Here is a 26,475-nt window from a genome sequence, read left to right as displayed (position 1 = left end):
GTTCTTTCTCAAACCATTAAATCCCAGCTATTCCAGGAAGAAAGAAATCCATTGTTTAAAAAAAGATTAAAAACAAAATAAAAACACAACATAAAAACCCACGGTGCAGGGCAAGTGTTCTTGGAAATCCACATTAGCATATGAAAGATTCTGAGAAGTCCTGGGGAAATCTGTTTAGCTTGGTTTAGCTCAGCAGGTCCCAAATTTATTTGCCCCTGAATTGCCTTTTCCATAAATGCCTGTTAAGATTCTGAGCCGCCAAGGTTCTAGAGGAACATGCATTAGGAACCAGCTTCAGAAAGCAGTTGTGAGGGTTCCAAAAATCACACTAGGTACAGTGACACAGCAGGGCAGTCACTCACTCGAGTCTGCACAGCAAAGCAACAGTCTGTCCCTTAACAACCCCAGCCATTCTGAAACTTTTTACTTGTGGGCATTGTTATTCTTTTTTTGTTGTTGTTTTTTAATGAACATGTCCGTCTACAAGATCCCTTGAGTACATGTTTATGCCCAAACTCTGGAATAGCGCGGTGTTCTGGGACGTCGTATTTTACAGTGCGTTTAGAGCCCGAGCTCTTCATCTTGGGGCCTGGGGTAGAGACTACTTTTCTTGGCTGTGCGGGCTTTTGGCTGACTTTGTTGTTCCTGCTGCAGATTGATCTTGCAGCTCGGGTGGTTTGATTTCCAACCCACCCACACAAGGGCAAGAGTGAAGGAGACAGTGCTAGCCCCTCTACTCTGTGATACTGTCTGTTTTAAAGCCCAGTGGGAGGGCGGGTTACAATGCTGGTACAGTTGTTCTAGGTGACATCACCAGGCCGCTGGGACAGCATGCTGAGCCATTGCTCTCAAGACCAGCTGCTCTGGTACCCAGCCTTCACTCTATGAGGGCAGCTGGATCAGATTTCTTTTTCTTTTTCTTTCTTTTTTTTTTTTTTTTCCACTTTTTTTGTTGTATATTTTTGAGACAGGGTCTCATATCGCCCAGGCTGGCTGTATGGTTGTCTCAACTGTGTAGTTGACAATGAACCTGAACTCCTCCTAATCCTCTGCCTTCATCTCCCAAGGGCTAGGATGACAGGCCTGTGCCAGCTCTGCCAGCACATTCTCATTTATTCCTCTCTCTCTCTCTCTCTCTCTCTCTCTCTCTCTCTCTCTCTTTCTCTCTCCCTCACTCTCATTTTGGAGATAGGACCTCACTATGTAGCTGAAGCTAGCCCGAAAGTTATGATCCTCCAGCCTCAGCTTCCTGAATACTGGAATTATAGGCATGTGCCCTCATTATCTGTCCTAGAATTGACTTTTTGTTTTGTTTTGAGAAAAAAGAGGTCTTGGCTGGGCTGGAACTCACAGAACCTGCCTCTGCCTATAGAGTACTGAGGTTTAAGGCATGTGCTACCACACCCGGCCACAACCGACTTTTTTTGCTTTTGGAGTTTTGTTGGTTGGTTGATTGGTTAGTTAGTTGGTTGGTTAGTTGGTTGGGTTTTTTTTTGGGGGGGGGGGTTCGAGACAGGGTTTCTCTATGTAGCCCTGGCTGTCCTAGAACTCACTCTCTAGACCTGGCCGGCCTCGAACTCAGAAACCCGTCTGCCTCTGCCTCCCGAGTGCTGGGATTAAAGGTGTGCGCCTGTTTCGAAAAACCAAAACCAAACCAAAACAAACAAACAAAAAACAAACCCAATATAATAATACTACTACTACTAATAAAATAATTATATAAATAATTATTGTAGTAATTATTTGTTACAACATAATATTATTATTAAAATAATAGTAATAATAATTATTATAAGCAAGAGAAAAAGAAAAGCAGTATTTTTTATGTGATCTTGACTAGAAGTACCTTCCTAACCTAGCTCTTCCACTGTTTCAATAAATAAATAAATAAAAAATAAAATAAACCCCTGAGCTTACTCCGCTTCCTGTCATCTAACCGCACAGTAGTGACATGTTGACGGTACTAAGAACTCAGTGATGGAATGGCTTGCTCTGGATTTAGCCTCTACAAGCATTTGTTCATTCACATAACTCAGATGTGCTGGGGCACATGGGAAGGAACTGATAGCGCTTCCCAGGGAAGGCACAGAGGGGCTTAGATGTATTTGAGAAAACTTTTGAGGACTAAAGAGGAGCCTAATGTGAGGAAATGGCATTTGTACAAGTGTGGAAAACAGAGTTGGATGATTCCGGGGCAACGGCTGAGAGTGGGATGTCGATACGGCAGGGAGGGAGGGCGTGTGCGGTGGGGGCTGGGAAGGCAGGTCAGTCATAAAGATCACAGTGGAGTGATCTTTATGACTGAAGTCTGAAGTCACCTGAAGTTTTGAGCTGTAGAGTGACTTGCTCCATCAGGTCAGTCCAGTTGCTTCAGTACAGTCCTAGGGGCAGTAAGAACACCCAGGCCAGGGAGATGCCACCATCCGCCTCCTCCTGCTGCTGGTCTGGCAGCCCAGTAAGGCCCAGCAGAGGTGGAGTAGACCTACCCTCCCCTGAATACCCCCTCTGCACCCCCCTTCTCCACGGAGTAATTGTTGTGTGCTCTCAGGGAGTCACTTCCTGAGCCCTGATATCCTCCCTTCTAAATGAGACAAGCTGACAATTACTTTCTCCCTTACGGCCAGCTGCAAGTTCCAAACCATCACAAGCTTGGGGGAGGGGCAGGAGAGATGGCTCACTGACTGCTCTTCCAGAGGTCATGAGTTCAAATCCCAGCAACCACATGGTAGCTCACAACCATCTGTAATGGGATCTGATGCTCTCTTCTGGTGTGTCTGAAGACAGCCACAGTATATTATATATAATAAATAAAACTAAGAGGGAGCCCTCCTTCCCTGGCCTTCTGCCTATGCCAGGCATGGAGAGGGGCCGCCGCGGAGGCTGAGGTGCCAGAGTGCCACATCTTTATTAGTATAGAGTCCCTAAAATGGGACAACACAAAACACAAATTCTGATGTAGTTGTCAGTCTGGGACCAGGGAAGAAGACAGTGTCCAAGGGTCCCCAAGACACCCCCACAGTCAGAGGTTACCCACAGAAGTTGGAGGCTCAGCCAAATACTGGGTAGAGTCTACCTCAAAGAAAAGGCTAATTCTCTCACTTACTCTCGGCCTGCCCTGAGGGCTTCCTATAGCACCTCAGGCTCCCTTGGCTGAACTGCATTGCCTGGGGACGAGCTGTGAGAAATTGGTGCCCTCAGGCCACAGCTGCTTTCTGGGCAAACTCCTTCTCGGGCCAAGTCTGACATCCATCTTAGCTCCAGGCTTCACACAGCTGACAGCTCTGCTCTGGTGGCCATGTTCCCCACGAGTGCTCTGCTCTTCCGGAACCAGAGCTCTCTGACCTGGAGGTCTCCTGGGGAGGGGACAAAAGCAGGCCCCTTGGAGAAGACAACTGAATCCTTTAAGCTGGACTTGAGGAGTTTCCCCAGAAGCAACATAATGTCCCCATTCTTTTCCTTCCTTGGAGCCTCTAACCGCCTCCCACCTACCAACCCACAGACTTCCTCACCCACCCCAGCCCCCTCCCTACATTCCTGTGCGTAGTGGCTACTTCCCAGAGTCCCAGGTCAGAGAGTGATGAGCTAGCCTCTGCCAGTGAGGAGCCTGTGAGCTGCAGGAGGCCCTGAGGGGGCCCCCAGAGACCACCATAGTTTTCCTCAGATGCTTCTCCAGCCAGAGTATGAAGACCGCTGGGTAGATGAGATTTCATGACAGGCAGACAGCTGCAGAGCCTTCCTCTCATGAGCAGCAGGGGAAGAAGCATGGTAGACAAGCCCTTGGCTGGAATCTGGCCAAGCTCCTCCCAGCTTCTTCTGTTACTTCCTCATTTTGCCATTGGTTGTTATGCCCCTTGCCTGCACCTGCGGAATCCTAGAAGGAATGAGGAGTGTATGGTGTGTATCTGTAGGCGTGTGTGTGTCTGTGTGTCTGTGTGTCTCTGTGTAACCCATCCTTAGAGTCAGGCCACAGGACTGATGTTAGCTTTTCATCAGGACAAGCATTCCTGAGATAACTAACTCATCAACAAGAAAACGTTGTGTAGGCCCAAGGTTTCCGAGGGTTAATCCTAGGCTTGCTTGGCCCTGTTCCTTTGACTTGTGGCCGCTTAGCACATCATGGTGGCAGAGGACTGGAGAGTCATGAAAGACAGGAAACAGTGGGGATCCCAATAACCCCTTCAGGGGCACAGCCCTATAACCTAGCCTTCCCCTGTTAGAACCTCATCTCCTAATGGTTCCACATCTTCCAGTAGCACCACGGACTGGGAGCCAAGCCTTCCATAGAGTATGCAAGGAGCACTATGTCCACTTCTCACTCACCGTCCCCTCTCTGCCCCACACAGTTCCGGGGCCACGCCAACCTGCATGTGTTTGAAGACTGGTGTGGCAGCTCCATCCAACAGCTCAGGAACAACCTGCACTTCCCGCTCTATCCCCACGTGAGTACCTGTGGGGATGTTTGTACACCGTGCCTGGACCATCCTCTGTGTCTCCTGCATCTTATTTCCTCCACCTGCCTCCTTCCCTGCTTCTTCTCGGTCCATCACAGTCTGTCTTACTCTCTCGCTCTCTTGGGCCCTCTCTTCCTTTGTTCAGAAGATCTTTCTTGTCTTCTCCTTCCCTGAGACTCTTGCCACCTGCGCTGGGCAGCATTTCATTCAGTTCAGGCTCTCTTGATGTTTATCCAAGAGCAACATGTGCAGATGTGCATTTGTGCATTGTACAAGGCTAGCTGGACCAATTAGTGAGTGGGGTCTCATAAGTGCTCCTATCTTGTACTCCACATCCCATACCACACCCCTAGTCTCCCATCTGCTGCTCCCCTCCTCTCCTCCCCACCAGCCCCGAGTGGATCGAGTCCTTCAACTCTTCTTCCTGATCCTGAGTGACAGTTCATCTTTCTTGACGTAGATCCGCACAACCCTGAGGAAGCTGGCTGTGTCCCCCAAGTGGACCAACTATGGCCTCCGCATATTTGGCTATCTGCACCCCTTCACCGATGGTGAGGGAGTCCTGAAGCCCCACTCTTCTTCCTGCTTCCACCTTCCTGGGGGAGCCGGGTCCTAGAAACATAACCCCCAAGCCCTTGTTACTCCATCACTGAGGGAGGGGAAACTGAGGCATAGTAAACTCTCATCCAGTACCCTCAGGCAGCTGCTCTCCCCCCAGCAACCTGGAACTGGCTAGTCTACATAATTCTTCTCCATCTTCATATTGCTCCCCCAGAATGTAGAGTCCCCCTCCCCCATGTAAAGGTGGCATGTGGGTGGGGCAAGCCACTGTGAGTGAAGGGAATCAGTGCACGGGCATAACGGAGGCATTCAGCTTCCATGCCAAGGTCCTCTTTGATTCACCCAGACGCTCTGCTGTTGCCCAGGGAAAATCCAGTTTGCCATCGCTGCTGATGACAATGCTGAGTTCTGGCTGAGTCGTGATGACCAGGTCTCAGGCCTTCAGCTGCTGGCCAGTGTGGGCAAGGTAGGACCAGCTCGGCCCTTGACCTCTCATTGGCCCCTGGAGGTGGGCACTGATGTGGTATGAGGGTCTTGGGCGCCTCCTTGACCATTAACTTCACTGACATGAAGAAGGGACAGAAGCCACCCATGGTGCCCCTCAGTTCTGCCCTACACTGAGAAGGGCATGGGAGATGTGGACAGAACAGGAACCCAGCTACATACATTTTCTGGGTTCCATTGTCCCCGAGCCCATGCTAAGGAATCATGCTGGATTGGCTGCCTATGGGAAGGGTCTGTTCCATCAGTGGGGGCAGAAGTGTGTTGGCCGGCCATCCTCTTTAACTCTGTCTTCCCTCCTTTGCTTGTCCCCTCTTCCCCCATCTTTCCTCTTTTCCTCCCCTTCCTTCTCCCTTCTCTCCCCACACTCTAGACAGGAAAGGAATGGACAGCCCCTGGAGAGTTTGGGAAATTTCAGAGTCAAATTTCCAAGCCAGTGAGGTAAGTAGGGTGGGTTACCTACCCACACTCTTGTGAGCCCCTCCAGTGCCAGGCCTGTTGGCATGAGAGAGCCAGGAGGCCCCTCCCCATCTCCACCATCCCACTGCTCAGGGTTAGTGTGCGTGAGAGAGAATCCACACGGTTAGTCTAAGCAGAATCCATCTGCCCCGCCCTTCCTCATTTTATAAACGGGTTTTCTCCCAAGTGCATTTTGCCTACATATATGTACATGCATGTATGTGCATAGGTGTGCCGTGTGTAGGCCTGGTATCCTCGGAGGACAGAAGTGGTTTTGGGTCCTCTGAAACTGGTCTTACAGACGGTTGTAAGCTGCTACATGGGTGCTGGGAACCAAACCCTGGTCTTCAGCAAGAGCAATACTCACTCGTAACTTCTGAGCTGTCTCTCCAGCCCAACCCCCACCCCCACCATCATTTTAGAGGAGGTGACTGAGACCCAGAGCTTTGTGGCTGATGGAAGACCACACAGATAGTGAGTGGCACTCAAGGCTAGAAAACAGGTCTCTTTTTTTCTTCCCATTTTCTTTAGACCTAGAAATGCTTGCACTCATAAAGACTGCCTAGTGCTTGCTCTGGGGCTTCAGAGAGGGAGTCCCTACAGGGAACTGGAAACGTGACCTTGAAGTCATCCCAGGAAATCAGACCTCTTTCAGCCTACAGCCGCTGGAATGGCATTAAGAGCTAGCCTATGAACTTAGCTCAGCTTCAGCACGCCACCTGGTGGCTTGCACATTCACAGGCAAAACCATATCAGGCTTCAAGTTTCCTTGGGGGGGGGGGGGACGGAGAGGGAAAGAGAGAGAGCCCTTGGTATATGTGCCAGCATTATTGTGAGTGCTCTGAGCTCTCTCAGTGGTTTGCATGGACCCTAAAGGCTACCTGGTCCAAATTACAACTGCATTGCTCACTACCTGGGCAACTTTGGGCAAATTACCAAAGATCACCGTGTCTTTAAGCCAAAGACTGTCAGGAAAAGCACCGTGTATGGTCCTGGCAGCAGGGACTGCTCACTAAGGCATTAATCATGGGTGCCATGTCGCTGGGTCTCCCAGTGAGTATATATATATATATATATATATATATATATATATATATATATTTGACTCTTTCAAAAAGAAAGTCACCAGGTGGTGGTGGCTGGCGCATGCCTTTAATCCCAACACTTGGGAGGCAGAGACAGACGGATTTCTGAGTCTACAAAGTGAGTTCCAGGACAGCCAAGGCTATACAGAGAAACCCTGTCTCGAAAAACAAAACAAAACAAAACAAAGAGAAAGTCAAGGTTAGCTGTCCGGAGTAGGTGGGGAATAGTTAAATAGCAAGCACCTGGTAGGAGAAAGGGGCACCAGTGAGCTTGTGGGTGGGAGAGGTGGGCAATGGAGGTGGCTAGCGGAGGAAAAGCCTCTGTTTCCTGTCTCTTCCCGCCAGTTTATCAGCCTCCCTCAGGTACTACTTCGAGGTCCTGCACAAGCAAAACGACGAGGGCACTGACCACGTGGAGGTCGCGGTGAGCCTTTATCCCTCCTGACCCCCTCTCCTAACCCCCACTCCTACCCCCATTTGCCCCCACCTCACCCCACCCCCACTCCCTTATTCATGTACCTTTCCCAACATTCCCTTGCCCGTATCTCTTGAATAGCATCCTCCAACCTCTGTGCCTTTCCTCTAATTCTAGTGGAGACGGAATGACCCTGGAGCCAAGTTCACCATCATTGACTCCCCCTTCTTATCTCTCTTTACAAGTGAGTAGGCTCTGCCTGCCTGGAAGCCCAGGGGCACCATCGGGGAGAGTGTGGCCCATAGAGAGGTCAGAGGGGTGGGAATAAAGCTCAGATAATGTAGAGGGCGGGTATGACAGAGGTCCAGGGAAGGATGAGAGCCTAAGAGACCTCACAGTTAGGGAGACTTTACTCTCCTGGATCAGAGGTCTCTTTAATGGTGTGTGACTTTAATCCCAATCCTCAGGAGGCAGAGGCAGACAGGTCTCTGTGAGTTCGAGGCCAGCCTGGTCTACAGACAGAGTTCTGGGACAGCTAGGTGCAGAGAAACCCTGTCTCAACAAAACAATGTGCTAGACACAGATGTGGTCTCAGGTTTGTTTGTTTGTTTGTTTGTTTGTTTAAAGGGAAAAGGCAAATAGCCAACTCCCTAGGGGTCTTGATGGAACAGAATTTCTTAAATCTCTCCCTGTTAGCCTGAGAAATCTACACATGATTACAGGTAGATGGGTCCAGCGTAGGTAGATCACCAAACATTTATTGATAACAGATCATAAGGAAATTCATTTTACAGTAATGCTTTTGCTCTACCAGTTATTAAAGATGAAAGCAAATTTGTCTGTTGATGAAATATATATACTTTATTTTTACATGATTAAATCTTGGTACTGAAGAGATGTCTTAAACTCCAGTTTCAAAGGATTTGATACCTTCTTCTGATCTCCATGGGCACATAGATTTGGGCAAAACACTCATACACATAAAATAAAATTTAAAAATATAAACCTTTTTTAAAAAAGAGCACTAAGTGTTCTTCCAGAAGCTCTGAGTTCAGTTCCAGGCCCACACATCAGCTCACAGTTAATCTGCCTTATCCAAGAGATCTGACGGCCTCTTCTGACCTTCATAGGCACCAGCACATAAGGCATATACTCATACAGACAGACATACAAACACATAAATATAAATAAAAAGAAATCTTAGGCCAGGTGGTGGTGGTGCACGCCTTTAATCTCTGCACTCAAGAGGCAGAAGCAGGTGGATCTGAGTTCCAGGCCAGCCTGGGTTATCTAGTAAAAGAGCAGCCAGGGTTACATGGGGGACCCTGTCTCAAAACAAACAAATTATTTTAAAAAATTAAACTGTGGCTAAATATTTGATGCTGTAGGATGCACAGCATCTTCTAGTCTTTTCAAATAATCAGTTTTGTGTGTGTGTGTGTGTGTGTGTGTGTGCGCGCGCGCGCGCGCGCGCGCATGCGCGTGTGTGTGTGCGTGTGCGCGCGCATGCGCGTGTGTGTGCGTGTGTGCGTGCGTGTGTGCGCGCGCGCGTGTGTGTGTGTGTGTGTGTGTGTGTGTGTGCGCGCGCGCGCTGCGTGCGCGTGCGCCTGGGGCACACGTGTGCAGAGGCCAGAGAGGACATCGAGTGTCTGCTTTATTGCTGTTCACCTTATCCCATAAGACAGGACCTCTCAGGGCTGGAGAGATGGCTCAGCAGTTAAGAGCGCTGACTGCTCTTCTAAAGGTCCTGAGTTCAAATTTCATCAACCACAAGGTGGCTCACAACCATCCATAAAGAGATCTAATGCCCTCTTCTGGGGTGTCTGAAAAGACAGCTAGTGTACTTACATATAATAAATAAATAAATCTTTAAAAAAAAAAAACAAGCAAACAAACAAACAAAAAAAGCAAGACAGGCCCTCTCACTGAAACTGAAGCTGGCCGCTGGGGCAAGGCTGCGGCGTGTGAGCTCCTGGGCTACAGGCTGTGTGTGTCCAACTTTTATGTGTGTGCCGGAGATTCCACCTCATGTGTATAAAGCAGACACTCTTACTCATTGAACCATATCCTCAGTTCCTTGATCAATATTTTAATTCTATAATCATCGGTGCCGAGTATACTGCTTTGTATAAATCATTGCTGAGAGCACCCCATTCAGCGTATGTGGTACAAAATAGAGACTATGTTAAGGGTCATTTTGAAAATCCTGTTCCGGGCTGGAGAGATGGCTCAGTGGTTAAGAGCACCGACTGCTCTTCTGAAGGTCATGAGTTCAAATCCCCAGCAACCACATGGTGGTTCACAACCATCCGTAATGAGATCTGATGCCCTCTTCTGGGACATCTGAAGACAGCTACAGTGTACTTACATNTAATAAATAAATAAATCTTTAAAAAAAAGAAAGAAAGAAAGAAAATTCTGTCCCGATCCTAAGCCAAAATTCATTTGATAGTTTTCTTTTTCTTTTTTCTTTCTTTCTCTTTTATTTTTATTTATTGATTGATTGATTGATTTTTGAGACAGGGTTTCTCTGTGTAGCCCTGGCTGTCCTGCAATTCACTCTGTAGACCAGGGAGGCCTCGAACTCAGAAATCTGCTTTCCAGTGCGTGTGCCACCACCATCAGGCACTTGATAGCTTTCTTAAATGTTCAAGTCTTTGTTTTCTGTCATTCATCTGTTATATTTCTATAAGAGCGCATACAACATCACGTGCACAGTAAAAACACTGTATCGTGACATTCAGTAGTTTTGAACCTGAGCGGAAGTGTTTCAGGGATCGTTCACTGGCCTTGCTAGGTGTGTGGCATGTGTCGGATGTTTGGAACCAAGGCCAATGCTGGTTCTGGAACCTTTTAGCTATTGACCCTTTTTTTTTTTTTTAGTTGACACATCTTTTTCGTGACCCCCCACCCAGTTACAGCAGTCCCTGAAGGCGCTATAGGTGTAGGCTAAGTGAAATTAAATAGTATGGCTGAGTATAGGTTTCTGTCAGGTCAACAGTGAAGCATTTTGAGGAAGACATATCTTTTTCTAGTCTATACAGAATTGTGATGTGAGCTGGCCATGGGGCAGAACAGGCCTAAAGGGACAAAAAGTCACAAGTTACAGGGCATCTGCGGGCAGCTGACAGCCTAGGCTGTACCTGCAGGAACACAGAAATTGTGCTTGCAACCCACCACTTGCCTGCCCCACAAAACAGGCTCGATTCTATCAGGACCTACAGCTTCCTTCTCTCCTCCCTGATCACAGATGAGACCGTCCTAAGAATGGATGAGGTGGGTCACATCCCACAGACAGCAGCCAGCCACGTGGGCTCCTCCAACACTCCTTCACGAGATGAGCAGCCCCCAGCTGACATGCTGCGGCCTGACCCTCGGGACACCCTCTATCGAGGTAAGTCCTTGGCCGCACACTTACTGATCACCACATCGAGGCTCCCTGTGTTGACAGATAGGACGCAGGAGACCTCCGGGCAGTGGTGGCGCATACCTTTAATCCCAGTACTTGGGAGGAGGAGGCAGAGGCAGGCAGATTTCTGAGTTCGAGGCTAGCCTGGTCTACAGAGTGAGTTCCAGGACAGCCAGGGCTACACAGAGAAACCCTGTCTCAAAAAAACAAAAATCAAAACAAAACAAAAAAAACCTGTCTACGGTAGCCCTGAAGACACAAAATCTTTTCCCTTTTGAAATGTAAAACAGCATAGATACCAAAAATATAAGAGCATTTATGTCCAATTCTGTGATTCTACAAACCATTATAGAGTAGACATTTGTCTAACCACCACCCAAGACCAAAAACGGAATTAGATTCCAGAGCCCCTCACGAATTCCTCCCCCGCCACAAATGTCAGTCTCTTTATGAATCCCAACTGGGTCTTTTTTTTTTTCCTTGTTTTTCAAGAAAAGGTCTCTCTGTGTAGCCCTGGCTGTCCTAGAACTCACTCTGTAGACCAGGCTGGCCTCAAACTCACAATGATGGCCTGTCTCTGAGTGTCAGGATTAAAGGCGTGCACCAACACCACCCGGCCTTGGATCCCACCAACTCTTACCATTCGGTAAAGAATCTGTTAGTCTTGTTTTGATGCCAAGGACTGAATCTGGGATGTTGAGCTGAGCATGTGCTCTGCCACTGAGCCGAGTCCCCAGCTGGTCATGTTTACATTTTAAAAGCTGACAGTGCACCCCATTTTTTCCCCTTAAAAATAAAAGAAGGCAGCAGCCAGATGTATTGCCTGTCGACAGTGCAGCAGTCAGGAGAACCAGGCAGGAAGATCCTGGGTTTGCAACCATAGCAGACCCTGCCTCAAAAAACCCAAACCAAAAAAGCAGGTCAGGGGAGAAGTTCTTGAACCAAGGACAGAAATCTACATAATGGGAGTATAGTAAGGGGTGGGGGTCTTGTGCCTCTTGAAGTGTCCTCGATCCATACTGTCCATGAGTCTCGAGTCCTCTGCCCTTGCCCCTGGGGAGTGGTAGCACTTTCCTTGGGACAGACTGACTCAGCTGATACACATGGATTGGGACCATAGTTGTCATCAGTGAATATAAATGGAAGCGGCTTGAGTGGGGACATCAGGCCTCTCCCTCAGCCGGGAGCCTCTGTGGCCCTAAGGTGTTTGTGCTCAAACTTCTTCACACACTTCAATCCTCTTCCCTTCCTGCTCCCAGTGCCTCTGATCCCCAAGTCCCACCTGCGCCACGTCCTGCCCGATTGTCCCTACAAACCCAGCTACCTGGTGGATGGACTCCCGCTACAGCGCTACCAGGGCCTCCGCTTTGTAAGTCATGTCCGTAGACCGAAGAGGACTGAGAGAGAAGGCCTGCTGCCTGTGACTGGGGACGTAGGGGACAGGGGACGGACTAAATCTGACTCTGTGTTTCTTGTGTCCTTGCTCAGTAGACAGGATGGCCTCTTGGGTCCCTAGGCTGCACTCCTGGACAGGCTCACTAAGGTGGACTGACTGACCCTGCAGATACATGCTCTGCCTTGGAATCTACCCCCACCCCCAATTCTGCAGCCTAGTGACTGCCCTCAGGGCCACACAAAAACCTATCCTGCTTGCTCAGTCCCAGCAGCTGGGTAGCCAGTGGCATTTTAAACTCACAGATAAGACACTAAGAGAAATGTGCTGGATGCAAATGGTAGCTTTATCTGTGTGGAGAGCGAGAGAACAGACAGAGTATGATACACTCGGGTCTAGACTGGAGACAAGAAAGAAGAGGTCAAGGGTCATGGCCAGGCCAGAGAGTGGGTGAGCTGTAATTGAGGACATTTTTGGTAGTGCTGAGCCCAGCCTGTGTTTAGGGGGGAAGGGAAATGGAATGTAGAGCAGGCTCAGTGTTGTGAAATAACGGCTCAGAGATGGGAGGAGGGCTAGGTGGCAGAGAGTGAGTGGCCTTGATGACAGTAAAGGGAGACAGATGGCCTAAGGAGCTTCACTCTGAGAAGTTTGTTCTAGCCCAGAAGAGCAGGCATGAGAAGACCGAGTCAAAGCCGTATACATGTGACTTTCAGCAGGGTAGCAGCCTGCCCCCCTCTAGGGCTGGCCAGCCCAGGCAGGCCGGTTCCTCCCCAGGATTCCCCCTCTGATGTCTGCTCTTATTTCTTCTGCTTTTAGGTTCACCTGTCCTTTGTTTATCCCAATGACTATACCCGTCTGAGCCACATGGAGACCCATAATAAATGCTTCTACCAAGAAAGTGCCTATGACCAGGACAGGTGCGTGGCACTGGGTGGGACAGGCAGAGGGACTGGGGGGCTCTGTAGGAGTCAGGAGAGCTGCCCAGGCTGGAGGGACGGATCCACACTGAGGGTCCTGGACCCTCCTCATGCGCATGTGTGGGTACACCCTCACAGAACATACCACCCCAGCTCCTCCACTGCCCTCCAGGTAAAACCTCGAAGAGTCTGGTGCCTGCCCACATGTCCCTTCCTCCTGCAGGTCAAGCTTCCAGGAATATATCAAGATGGACAAGCCAGAGAAGCATAGTCCGGAGCAGCCAGGTAGAGCGGAGGATGCTGGCTAAGGCTTGCCAGGGCCTGCCTAGCTTCGGGTGGTGGCGGTCTCTTTCTAGGGAACGTTCCAGCCATACAGTCTTGCTCCTGAGGAGCTAAGCATGCAAATCCCCTTGACTGATCTCCTCCTCACAATCTGGGGAGCAGAGAGCAGCACCCGCACCTTCCATTTCAGAGCCACAGAGAGGGTAGAGCTTCACATTCACTGGGGCATCTGGAGGTGTGGGTGGCCATGGGGACCCCTGGCTCTGGTACACTACTGGGAAGCATGCTATAGAGCAGTCCCGTCTTGCTGTGGCCTTTCTTCATGAGGCACCGGGTATGGCTGAGGCCCCTCGTTGAGACCTAAATGTTGTTGATACCAGTGAGGTACTTTAGACAGTCCAGCTCACAACCTTCTGAGAGGGGGGGTTGTTTTGTTTTGTTTTTATCTTTTCCTTGTTAGCATATGTGCTTTTGGCTTCTAAGACAAAGTCTCATGCTTGCATTCAGGATAGCCTGAAACTTACTGTGTAGACCAGGTTAGACTCAAAAGAATTTGTGATGGTCCTCCTGCCTCTTCCTTCCAAGTGCTGTGATTACAGGCATATACCCCCATGCCGCCTGTCAGTCTTGTTGTAAATAACAACAACAACAAAAAAAAAAACTAGGGGTAACTGGCAGAATAACTTATCCAGGGTTACCCAGCAAGTGACCTCCCACTCCCCCTCCGTATGTCACATGTGGAACTGTCTGCTGTTTATGTTTTTTCGGGAAGACTTGAACATTCCTGAAGTGAAGAATGGTTATTATTAGCAGGTTTGGAAGATGGCCTCCTAGAAGAATCCCAATATGAAGAAGCACCAGAGGAAACCCTCACTTCTCGAGACCGGAATCCTGGGATACAAGGGAGAAAACAGGAGGCTACTTCCACCCCGGGGCGGGGTGTCACTGACTACCACCTGCGGAAGCTCTTGGCACATCCACAGAGTGGTCCTTTAGCACCTCTTTCCAAACAGAACCCTACAACTGCCTTTCCAATCAGGACAAGTAACTTCCAAGTCCAGCGGCCGGAGAAAAGGACGGGGAAAACTAGCCCTGTGCCCAGCCGAGATTTGTCTCATTCTGAACAGGGGGCCCGGAGGAACCTGCCTCTCACCCAGAGAGCCAGGCCCACTGGTGACAGTCCTGGGAAGACTCTTGAGCAGTCCCAGTGGCTGAATCAAGTGGAATCCTTCATTGCAGAGCAGAGAAGGGGAGACAGGATAGAGCCTCCAGCCCCCAGCAGGGGCTGGCATCCTGAGGAGGACGTGGTGATAGCAGCGGACCAGGAAGGAGAAGTGGAGGAGGAGGAAGAGGGGGAAGATGAGGAAGAAGATATGAGTGAGGTGTTCGAATATGTGCCTATGTTTGACCCAGTGGTGAACTGGGGCCAGACCTTCAGCGCTCAGAACCTCGACTTCCAAGCCCTGAGAACCGACTGGATTGACCTGAACTGTAACACATCGGGCAACCTGTTGCTTCCGGAGCAGGAGGCCCTGGAGGTCACACGGGTGTTCCTGAGAAAGCTCAGCCAGAGGACCCGGGGGTAAGGTAAAGGGCTTCCCTGGGGCTGGAGCAGGGGTACGCCGTTGCCCTCATGACGGCCGTGAAGTGCATGACGGCCTGCGCAGGAGTGTAGCAGACCTTTGCTGGTATTCTAGGGCGTGAGAAGGTTGGAGCTGAGACTGGCAAGGCTGGATAGACTGGCGACTGCCCTCTGAGAAAGAGCTTGGGAAGAGAGAAGCAAGCAGAGCAGGCTGAAAACATAAGGCCCAGCCTCAGATGGGGGTTAGAAGGCATGACTAGAGCTCTGCCCTCCCTCTTAGGTGTCATGTTGTGTCCCCTCCCTCTCTCACCCCTTATACCCCCCTCCTTTATATGTTCATTTTTTTTAGTCAGTCAAGATCTTTTCAGAGAAAATTTGCATACTATTAAACCCAGTAGGCTGGCATGTACAAAATGTTGTGTTTTTTTTTTAAGATTTATTTATTTATTATATATTTAAGTACACTGTAGCTGTCTTCAGACACCCCAGAAGAGGGTGTCAGATCTTGTTACAGATGGTTGTGAGCCACCATGTGGTTGCTGGGATTTGAACTCCGGACCTTCGGAAGAGCAGTCGGGTGCTCTTACCCACTGAGCCATCTCACCAGCCCAAAATGCTGGTTTTAAAAGTACCTTTATGGGGCTAGAGAGATGGCTCAGTGGTTAAGAACACTGACTGCTCTTCCAGAGGTCCTGAGTTCAATTCCCAGCAACCACATGGTGGCTCACAACCATCTGTAATGGGATCTCATGCCCTTTTCTAGTGTGGCTAAAGACAGCAACAGTGTACTCATACAAATAAAATATATAAATAATTCTTAAAAAAAAGAAAGAACGAACATTCACAATAGAGTCCAGCTACCACCAGTGTCTGATAATTACCTTAATGTTAGTTAGCTCAGGTCCTGCCCTCACACCAACCGGGCAAGTGCTGCCCTCCTGAGCTATATCTCCAGCCCTTTCTTTTCGAAATAGGGTCTCAGTAAGTTATTGAGGCTGGCCTTGAGTTCACTGTGTAGCCCGGGCCTAGAACTTGAGCTCCTCTTGCCTCAGCCTCCAGAGCAGCTGGAATTACAGGCCTGCACCTCAAGGAGAGAAAAAAAGTCCCCTCTACTGATGATTTTAAAACAGCTTTCCCAGCATGGTTATTCCAGTGTGCGATAGATCATTAGAGCTACCCTGCCTATCCAAGGCTCCTCCTACCTGTTAACTGTCCTGCCTCTGTCCCTCCCTCCCATCTGTTCTTCCCAGGCTCTGGGAACAGTAATGACTGTTCTACTCTATGGGTTAGCTTTATTGCCATGACAGATGGATGAGGACCCGTGGCATTTGTCTTTCTTTGCCTAAATTATTTGTTCTATAACCCTATCCATATTGCTCTAAAAGATTCTGCTTTTTTATGGCTAAATAATATTCCATTCTCTACGTAAACCAATGTTGTTTACCCGTTCACTTATGGATAAGCGTTTTGGTTTAATTTTTTGGTGATTGCTCCTGGAGCTACAGTGTACACATGAGGGCAGATGGCTTAGTCATACTGACCTCAGTCCCTTTGGGTAGTGGGATAGCTGGATCACATGGTCACTTCAGTTCTAGTTTTTAAAGGAACCACCCTGATTTTTTTTCTTTAGCAGCTGTACTGACTTACACTCCCACCAACATATGAGAGAGCCACTGTCTGTATCCTCTCTAGTGGCTGCCACTCTGTCATTTTGACAGCTGTCAGTCTTTCCAGGGTGAAATGGTGTCATTTTGATTTTACCCTGGTGATTAGTGCACATGAAGGCCTGGGGTAGAGAGGTGCTCAGAGGGAAAGAGCATTAACTGTGAAAACTTTAGGGGCCTGAGTTCAATCCCCACATGAAGGCCTGGCACGCTGCTGCTTGGGCGGGGACAGGCAGCTCCGCTGCGATTCCCTCCACATCTGTAGAGGCTGTTCGCCTGCACGTGTGCGCCCTCTATTCAGACGGTCTTGTTCATTTTGGCTTTTTTGTTGCCTGTGTGCTTTGAGGCTCATACTTACTAATTCTTTGCTCAGAGCATCACCGGCTGCTTTCTTTAGTAACACCATCCTTTCTGGTCCTAAATAGAGATGTTTAAGCCTGGCGACTTAGAGTTGAGTTTTGAGTGGTGAGAAATGTGGGTGGGTGTGGTTCTATCCCTTTGCACATGCAGTTCCGCAGTTCCTGGTTTCAGAGGAAGCTGTCCCACAGACAAGGCGTGTTCTGCTGTCTTTGTTGCAGATCAGCCGACTGTAAATGCTTGATGTATTTCCAGGTTCCTTCGTCCCTCTCCATTGATCTACCAATGAGGGGCGTTGAGTACCCCTGTGGGTGAATGTGTGTAACTCTGTAGTATCGTCTCCCATGGAGTTTTCCTTTAATCTGTGTGAAGTGACTGTTGTCTCTTCTGATTAGTTTGGGTCGAGGTCTATGTTTTTGGATATCACAGCAGCACCTCTGTTCTGGTTCATGCCGTTGGAACACCTTTGCGATCCTTGCACCATAAGGATCTTTGTTTGATGGAGAGATGAGCTTCCTGGGAGCAGCAAATAGATGAATAGAGTTTGTTGGTGTTTAAGATTTATTTTGATCTCAGCACTCAGGAGGCAGAGGCAGGTAGATCTCTAGGTTCAAGGCCCACCTAGCCTATGAAGTGAGTTCCAGGACAGTCTGGGCTACACCGAGAAACTCTGTCTCATAAAGAAAGAAAGAAAAATAACATTTCTTCCCTTATTTTTCTTTTCTGTGTATGACTCTTTTGTCCATGTACCACATGCGTACAGCACCTGCAGAGTCCAGAAGGGGTTGGGTCCCCTGTGGCTGGTCTTACATATGGTTGTGGGCTGCTGTGTGTGCCAGAAATTCATACAAGTCCCCTGGAAGAGCACGCAGTATTCTTAACTGTTGGGTCATCTCGCCAGACCCAGGGTTTATTCTAAGCTGTATGTCTCTGCGGAGCAGGGGGCATGCAGCTTCAGATACCCTCCATGTCTGGAAAAGCCTGGCAGGGCCTCTGGAGCTTGATGGCTGTAATTCACCCAGCACGGGTGTGGGGAACCAACTCAGGTTCTCTGAAAGTGAGCAGCAGGCAGTTGTAACCACTGAGCTATCTTTCCAGTCCCTGGATCCTGTATTTTAATCCATTCTATTAGCCTATATGTTTTATTTTTATTTTTATTTTGACTGGGGAATTGAGACCATTAATGATCAGAGTTACTGAAGGTGTATTAATTCCTATCATTTTGATGATTTTTCTTAATGTGGGCCGATTCTCAAGGAGTCTATCACCAAGGCTGCTTGTACAGTGAGCCTTAGTGCTTTGAAGGCCTCAATGATATTGTGCTTCGGGAGCGGCATTTTAGACGGAGGAGGCCGCAAGGCTTAGGCAGGCTGTATGTCTTGTACGAGCCTCTACAGCTAACCGACGGCAAAGCAAAGACGAGAGCCAGGACCTCTGACAGCTGGCCTGCAGACTTCTGCCACCACGTACCCTCTGCTCACTCTAGCCGCCCTCTGTGCCACAGGAGATACCAGCTGCAGCGCATTGTGAATGTGGAGAAGCGCCAGGACCGGCTGCGTGGGGGGCGCTACTTCCTGGAGCTTGAACTGCTGGATGGCCAACGCCTGGTACGGCTCTCGGAGTACGTGTCCACTCGAGGCTGGCGGGGAGGCAACCACGCGGGCAGGGAGGACACAGAAGCTCGGAACCTGCAGGGTCTGGTCTGGAGCCCACACAGCCGTCACAGACATGTCCTGAATGCCCAGGATCCGGAGCCCAAGCTATGCTGGCCTCAAGGTTTCTCCTGGAACCATCGAGCTGTGGTCCACTTTATTGTGCCTGGTAAGCCTTAGCAGGGTGGGGTCCTGGTGCCCACCATGAGCACTGGGTCCATTTTCTTGATTTGATCTCCCAACTGGGTTCACAGAAGAACACGAATTGAACATTGTTTGTGGTTAGCAAACAGTGGACCTGAGATCTGATGCTGAGTTGAGGCTGGTACTTTCTGTGGTGTAGGTCTCCGGGTTGGATGTGAGCATCAACGTGGGTTGTTGTTGAGGAAAGAAGAGTGAGGGTATTATACAGAGTGGGATTTACTTTGATGGTGGTGGTGGTGGTGGTGTGTGTGTGTGTGGTATTGGAGATCAAATCCAGGGCCTGCCACATTGCTAAGCAAGGCACTGTGCCGTACCTCCTGCGCTAGAGTGGTCTTTCTAATGAGAAAGGAAAGCGTTAAGACAAAGTGTAACAATGTAACAAAGTAACACGCAGGACATGGGAAGAGCAGTATGAGTAAGATGGGTAGAGAGCCTGGCCAGGGTTGCAGTGATGAGTCCCACCCAAGACTGTCTCTGAGGCCACGCCTGGGAGGTGTAGAGGGAGCTGAGCCGTAGAAGCCTCAGCAGCTGGCGAACGAACCCAGCCCCTTCTTAGGGTCTCTGTGCTGCGTGCTCATGGGTTCCTGGGGTTACCTTATCCCCTTTAAAGGCTGATGGGACTCCTGACTTGGGTGAGAGCTGAGAGATGTTCGCCCTTCCTTACCTCTCGCTGTTTTCTCCTTGCCTGACCTGCCTGGATAGTGAAGAACCAGGCTCGCTGGGTGCAGCAGTTCATCAGAGATATGGAGAGCCTGTCCCAAGTCACTGGAGATGCACATTTCAGCATCATTATCACAGACTATAGCAGCGAGGACATGGATGTGGAGATGGCTCTGAAGAGGTCCAGACTGCGGAGGTAAGGAAGACCTCTGTCTGCAGCTGCTTTTCACTTTCCTGATGTCCCAGGACCACTGCTCAGAGTGGAACCAGAAGCCACAGGCAACTCTCTCTCTCCAGTACCAATAACCAGTTCCTACCCACAACCCAGGAGCACCCACCGTCTCTACTGTGTGCCTTCCAGCTTCCTTCAGGGCCCCTACAGCTGAACCCTTACACTAGATCCAGTGTTTCTTCTCTTCCTGCAGCTACCAGTACCTGAAGCTGAGTGGAAACTTTGAGCGCTCCGCTGGACTGCAGGCTGGCATAGACCTGGTGAAGGTAACGGGGCCTCAGGGGGGCTTGGGTGATCAGGAAACTAGTTAGGAGACAGAGAGACAGTTGGAAGATGTAGTCAGCTGCTTGGCAGGGCAGGGGTTGGGACATAGGACTATGCTTGTCACATTCCATTACTGTCATAAGATAGCCAGAGTGTTGTTGTTTGCTTGCTTTTACTGTGATAAACCCCATGACCAGAAGCAACTTGGGGAGGAAAGGGGTGATGGGTTCACATACCTGGATCACGGTGGACCATTGAGGGATGTTAGGGCAGGACCCGTGGAGCAAAGGTGCTTATAGGCTTGCTCTTCCTGGCTTGCTCGGCTTTAACTTTTTAAAAAAGATCCATTTATTTACATATTTTATGGATATGAGCACTCTATTTGCATGTATGCCTGCATGCCAGAAAAGAGAGTCAGACAGAAGAGAACCTCAGATCCCATTACAGATGGTTGCGAGCCATCTATATCATGTCGTTGTTAAGAATTGAACTCAGGACCTCTGGAAACACAACCAGGGCTCTTAACTGCTGAGCCATCTCTCTAGCCTTCATTTTAATTTTTTAAATTAAAAACCATTTCAGATGGTTTCGAGCTACCATGTAGGTGCTGGGAATCCAGCCCAGGTCCTCTGGAAGAGCCTCCAGTGCTCTTAACCACTGAGAGCCATCTCTCTAGATCTACATCTTGCTCTCTTATACAACTCAGGACCACAGCCCAGGGGTGGCACCACCTACAGTGGTCTGCACCCTTCCACATCAATCATGGATCAAGAAAACGCCACGCAGACTTGCCCACAGTTCAGTCTGATGGAGACATTTTCTTCATCGAGTTTCCTCTGTCCTAGGTGACCCTCACTTGTGTCAAGTTGGGGTAAAATAAACAAATTCAGCACACTGAATTAAATGAAGATGAAGGTTGTTACTTATTGTTTGTCATGCCTGGAACCGAACTCAAGGCCTCGTGCAGGCTAAGCAAGCTCCCTTCCACTGAGCTATGCTTTCAGCTCTGAGGGAAGGTTCATCTGGTCCATGGTCACCGTGCCCCATGGCTTTTGGGCCTGTGGGGCCATGAATCATGACAGAGGACAATGCTCGACTCTTGTCACCAGAAAGTGAAAGAGAAAGGGGCTGGGAACCTCAATAACCTTGTACCTCCTAGTGATCTAAATTCTTCCTGTAAGTCTCACCTCCGATGGGTTCCCACAGCACCACAGGTTGGAAAGCAAGCCTTTGTCACGCGGCCCTAGGCAAACACCTCCAAACCATAGCAAGGAACATCCTTGACACCACATTGCAGCCCCAGCTCTACAGGGAACTAAGTAACTGATAACGAAGTGTTCTCCCCATCGTTAGAGTCCTCAGACTCCATAAAACATGGGACAAAAGTCAGGCATTGGTACATGCCTGTAATCCCAGCTCTCTGGAGGATAGGCAGGAGGTCCCGAGTGAAGGCCAGCCTGGACTACACAGATGCCAGGTGAGTCTTTGCAAGATAGCATGACCCTGTCTCCACAGAAAGAGATTTAGGAGAGGAGTCTGAATTCACCAAGTCCTGCTAAAAGAGGCTGCAGAAGTTTACCCAGCGTTTGGCTTTGTGTGAGCCATCGGTCGCTCTGGTCGCCCAGCTCTGGCCTAGGGGTCTGCTAACCCTGCCTTCTCCATCCCCAGGATCCACACAGCATCATCTTCCTCTGTGACCTGCACATCCACTTTCCAGCAGGAATCATTGATACCGTGCGGAAGCACTGCGTGGAGGGCAAGATGGCCTTTGCCCCCATGGTGATGCGGCTGCACTGTGGGGCCACCCCACAGTGGCCCGAGGGTGAGCCTTGCCTTGGACGAGGGAGGAGGCGATGCCCTCTGACCTTGGCATCCAACACCAAGGCTGGAAAAGTTCGTATCTAAGCATCTTTCCCATCCTGCCTTCCTGTCTTGTCTGAGCTTTGGGCAGACCCCAGGCTCTACTGACAGCCATAATAGTAGCAGGCAGAGCAGTGGCATACAGTCATCTGACGTTCATACAGTATCTGCTGCGTGCTGGATGCTGTGCGCAGGAAGACAGGAAGGTGGAGAGATGAAGTGGATGCGAAGGGCTGCTGGGGTCACATCCTAATTGCCAGCCTGCATTCAGGTTGTGACATCAGCCATGGTCACAGCTAGGGTGGGGAAGGGCTTCCCCCAGACAGGCCAGGGACTTCCCTAGCTCACAGCTCTCTGCCTCTGCCACCCCAGTCTCTACCATCAGACCCTGTGGGATCCCAATGTCCAGCTCATCTCAGCGGTGTCTTGTCTGCCCACAGGCTACTGGGAAGTAAATGGATTTGGACTGCTCGGCATCTACAAGTCCGACCTGGACAAGATCGGAGGCATGAACACCAAGGAGTTCAGAGACCGCTGGGGAGGGGAGGACTGGGAGCTGCTGGACAGGTGACACTGGAGGAGGGCCTCTAGGGATCTGCTGGAGTTCCAGTGCCATGGCCCTCAGGGCAGCGAGGCCAGGGCCACAGAACTTACTTTGCTGCCGATTTCCAGGGCACAGGAAAGTATATGGAAGTATACTCTCCAGGATGTTAGCTTCACTGACACTCGCACATTGTGTATCCAGAAGAGGGGGTCGGTACCTCCACTGTGTGTCACAGTGTGAGTGGTTGGTTGTGTGGTCAGGGGTAAAATAAGAGCCTGGAGCCAGATAATGAAAATGATGTTCTTAAGACCAGGAGAGCCCCCAGGCTAAGATGAACATTCTCCCAGCCAGGCTAAGATGGGAATTCTCCCAGCCAGGGATTGTACTCCTTCCAGCCATAGCTGCTGGAGGAGAGGCTGAAAGCTGTAGAGGATGCTGGGAAATTGGCCAAAGGTCAGGAGTGAGTTGGGGTCAGCAAAATAGGCAAGTATGGATCCTTAAATGGCAATTGGATATCCATGGGGTCTGGATTCCTTGAGGTGAGGAAGGAAGGGGTTTTGAAAAGAAGTAATAGTCTCTGAGAAGAAGGGGAGGGCTAGGTATATAGAGCACCTGCTTAGCATGGGTGTGGCCTTAGACTCAGTTCTAGGTATTAGTACTAAAGAAAAGCGTGTATATATACAATATATGCACAGGGGTAGGTGTGTGTGTGTGTGTGTGTGTGTGTGTGTGTGTGTTGTTGTTGTTGTTTGCTACTCTTGCCATCATTGTGACAAGGTACCCAACTGAAGCAACTTAGGAGAAGAAGATTCGGCTAGCGGGTTCTTTGTTAGGGAAGGTGTCACAGCATTCCTGCAGACAGGAGCTCCTGACATCAGGGAGAGAAACAGCCTGGAACTAAGACAGACTGACGCTCATATCCCAGCACATGCCGTGCATTTGCATACACTCATACATTAGCATCCCGTAGCCTAGTGTGGTGGCTTATGCTGCTAACCCCACACAACTGGGGAAGCTGGAGGCAGGAAGACTGTTGTAAGTTCAAGGCCAGCCAGGGCTACACAGCAAGACCCCTGCTTCAATCCCACACCACCCCCTCAGAAAAGAAAGGAATGAGAAAAAGAGAAATGGGAGGACTCAGGGGAACAGTGGATTCAGCAGGTGGGTCAGGAAAGTGTTCCTGCAGGGGGATGCCAGGCCCTGGGAGGGGGGGAGACTGAGGGGTTTCTCTCACATTTGCATGTGAGTCCTTTTTCAAGAAGGTTGTTCCCAAGAGAAGGGGGAAGAGAAAGGTTGCAACCTTGAAATATGCTCTAGAGGGGAAAGCGAGCGTCTAACTGCCAGAAGGGTGTCCACAGAAGGAAAAATAAACGAGACCGGAAGCACCAGGGGCAATGCCACTTCCCGAGGCAGGTAGCAGGGTACAGCCACCAACCTCTGGGTTATAATTGGCAGGTCTCACTGCCCAAGGCCTCATTTCTCCTCCTTGCCAAACTCCTATGCTCTGTGCAGTTGCCTCCACTTCTCAGAGGGGAGAAGGGCGGTTGATTGCTTGTCCCTTCTCTCTCCCTGTAAAGCATCAAAGGCCTAAAAACCAGACCTGCTTTGATTTCCCTCTGGAGGGAAGCAACGGGAACATTGAAATACTGAGAGTTAAAGGTGGGGTGGGGAGAGTTTCAGAGAGCTCCTGTCAAATGACAGTCCCAGGGAGCCCCGAAGCAGATGGGAGCGCGGTTACTGACCTGTATGCCCTTTGTGCTGGGGCTTTGTGCTTTGATGCAGACCTCCAAAATAGTTCTTAACCCTCCTGCTGTCTTTGCCACCTGAGGAAAGGGCTGCTTCTGGTTCCCTCTAGCTGCAGTCCAGTTTGAAGTAAAGGCCTCTTTGGAAAGAGACCCCGCCACTGCCGCCCGCCCGCACATATGAAGGCGTTGCCTAGCCTGGGTGAGACCTTGGCTTTGACACCCAACACTGGGTGGCACCCACACCTGTAATCCCAGTTTTCAGGAGGGCGAGGCAGAAGAAAACCTTGAGTTTGAGGCCAGCCTGAGTTACATGACAAGATGATTTCCCACACACAACAAAGAAGAACAGGAAAAAAGTCTGTGGGTAGTTTCCCCACTTCCTGTCTGCTGATACTGTAAACGCAATTGGTGTGTGCTGGTAACTGTTCTGCATGCTGCAAATGCAAATTCATCTCGTGTGTGTGTGTGTGTGTGTGTGTCTGTCTGTCTGTCTGTGTGTGTGTGTGCGTGTGTGTAATTAGAGAGGACAAGTGTGTATATATAGATACACAGATTTATAAAATTATCGTCTTCTCTTAGAGAGAGAGCATCTTTGATAAACTGCTTTCTGAGTCACACAGCTGGGACTGCAACCCAAGCAGGCTGACTCCACTATACCTGGCTTGCTTGAGGGAAGCAACCAGAGAAAGGAAGGCCGGGTCTGACAAACACGTGGAAGGGTGGGTCCCTCAGGGGCCCAGTTGCTCCTGGGCGCCTGTTGCCTAGGTACCGTTGCATGCCTACTTCTGCTGGCTCACACTGCCCTATCCCCTCCAGGATTCTCCAAGCGGGCCTGGAAGTGGAGCGGCTCTCCCTCAGGAACTTCTTCCATCACTTCCATTCCAAGCGAGGCATGTGGAACCGGCGCCAAATGAAGATGCCGTGACGCCGGGTGGGCCAGCCGCTTCCAGCTCCTTGACTTGCAGTCGACCCCAGCGACCCCTGCTCGCTGCTGAGGAGGGACTCTGAGGAACTGAAGCCTCAGCTCTAATTGTCCTCTCCACCGGGAACTGTCCCTTCATGCAGGGATGGGCGAGCTCCAAGGCTCCTCTGCCGCTCACCAAGTTGACAGATGGACAGATGCTGTGCAGTGAGGCTGGGAAGACAACACCTGCTTTCTTAGAATACCATCTTGTCCACTAAGGTGCATTCCCACAGCCCAGCGCTCCTCACAGGGAGTGGTGACTGTGAACCAGAAACTTCAATGGGACAGATTTTATTTGGGGTTGGAGGGGGAAATATGGGTAATTTTTTAACAGAGAGTGAAGACTTCTATCTAGACCCAGCACCATCTGGGGTAAAGCTGTACGTTGCAGACCTCAGACCCACCTTGAGGTGCTGGTCCCACACAGAGTACTTCAGCTCCAGGGCCAGCCCGTGCCTTCTAAACCCACACGTCTCTCCTGGTGGCTACTGAACAGCTGGCCTTAACCCAATCGGGCCAGTAACCCAAGTCGGACAGACAGAGGGTTCTCTAGACTGGAAACCCAACACCGGTGGCATCTTCCTACTGCAATGGGGTGTCGGGTGGGAAAGGGTGGGCAGCGGCCCCATTCTCCCGGGTGTCTGCCATATGGGTTGTGTAGCACCAGCAAGGTCAAGCAAGAAGAAGAAATGCCCCTTCTCCTTTGACTCTCCTGTCAGGTAAGACCTGGAGAGGATAGGAAAGTGTCACCAAAGGTGACATGAATAGCCTTTCAGTTACTTGAGGAAGGACTCAAGCAGCAGAGTCAAGAAGGGAAGGAACTATGTATACTGCAAGCCTAGTGCTCTGTGGCCTTGCCCTCCTGCAGAGAGAGCCCAGCCTCCCAGCCCTGAGGAAATATGGAGGTGAAATCTGGCCCTCAGATAAAGGGCAGGGTGAGGTATGGGGAGGCAAGAACAGGGGCAGGAAAAACTGGAAAACGGCTAAGTTCTGAAGAGAAGCAGCCTGCATCCCCCTCTATCCACCTGATGGCGCGTACTTAGCTGTACTAATAATCCGGTCCTCTCTGGCTGGGGACTCTTCTACTGCTGCTGGCTGCTTCACCAGTGGTGCATTGAATGCTGGGTATTAAACTCAGTCTGTGAAAGGGGGTTGGGGAGGGTCAGGGCACCATCTTTCTGCTGTGAGAAATGGCTGGTGGGTATGCAGCAGGGCCACTCTGCAGAGCCTGACCACTACGCTGTGAATCAAGAGGGCCGCATCTGGAGCTGCAG

General features: G+C 50.0%; 1 protein-coding gene across 3 annotated transcripts in view; it reads left to right on the top strand.

The window, feature by feature from the left end:
* B4galnt3 (beta-1,4-N-acetyl-galactosaminyltransferase 3) overlaps nt 1-25,879 on the top strand; it is a 93,654-nt gene extending 67,775 nt beyond the window's left edge. The window contains exons 4-20 of one of the 3 annotated variants that reach the window (XM_021190974.1): nt 4,344-4,439; nt 4,912-5,002; nt 5,378-5,478; nt 5,887-5,954; nt 7,403-7,481; nt 7,650-7,716; nt 10,723-10,866; nt 12,141-12,250; nt 13,091-13,191; nt 13,415-13,476; nt 14,287-15,055; nt 18,581-18,897; nt 19,635-19,788; nt 20,018-20,090; nt 21,757-21,910; nt 22,389-22,515; nt 25,054-25,879. In XM_021190974.1, the coding sequence (XP_021046633.1) occupies nt 4,344-4,439; nt 4,912-5,002; nt 5,378-5,478; nt 5,887-5,954; nt 7,403-7,481; nt 7,650-7,716; nt 10,723-10,866; nt 12,141-12,250; nt 13,091-13,191; nt 13,415-13,476; nt 14,287-15,055; nt 18,581-18,897; nt 19,635-19,788; nt 20,018-20,090; nt 21,757-21,910; nt 22,389-22,515; nt 25,054-25,162 (2,622 nt within the window). In that variant the 3' untranslated portion in view covers nt 25,163-25,879. Of the gene's footprint in view, nt 1-4,343; nt 4,440-4,911; nt 5,003-5,358; nt 5,479-5,886; nt 5,955-7,402; nt 7,482-7,649; nt 7,717-10,722; nt 10,867-12,140; nt 12,251-13,090; nt 13,192-13,414; nt 13,477-14,283; nt 15,056-18,580; nt 18,898-19,634; nt 19,789-20,017; nt 20,091-21,756; nt 21,911-22,388; nt 22,516-25,053 lie in introns of all 3 variants that reach the window. The other 2 variants (XM_021190973.1, XM_021190975.1) reach the window with 2 other exon arrangements.
* Nucleotides 25,880-26,475: the final 596 nt, after the last annotated feature.

This window comes from Mus pahari, chromosome 2, assembly GCF_900095145.1.
Source record: "Mus pahari chromosome 2, PAHARI_EIJ_v1.1, whole genome shotgun sequence".
Classification (NCBI taxonomy): Eukaryota; Metazoa; Chordata; class Mammalia; order Rodentia; family Muridae; genus Mus; species Mus pahari.
The sequence above is the reverse complement of the archived record's forward strand: the minus strand, read 5'-3'. Positions and strand labels throughout refer to the sequence as shown.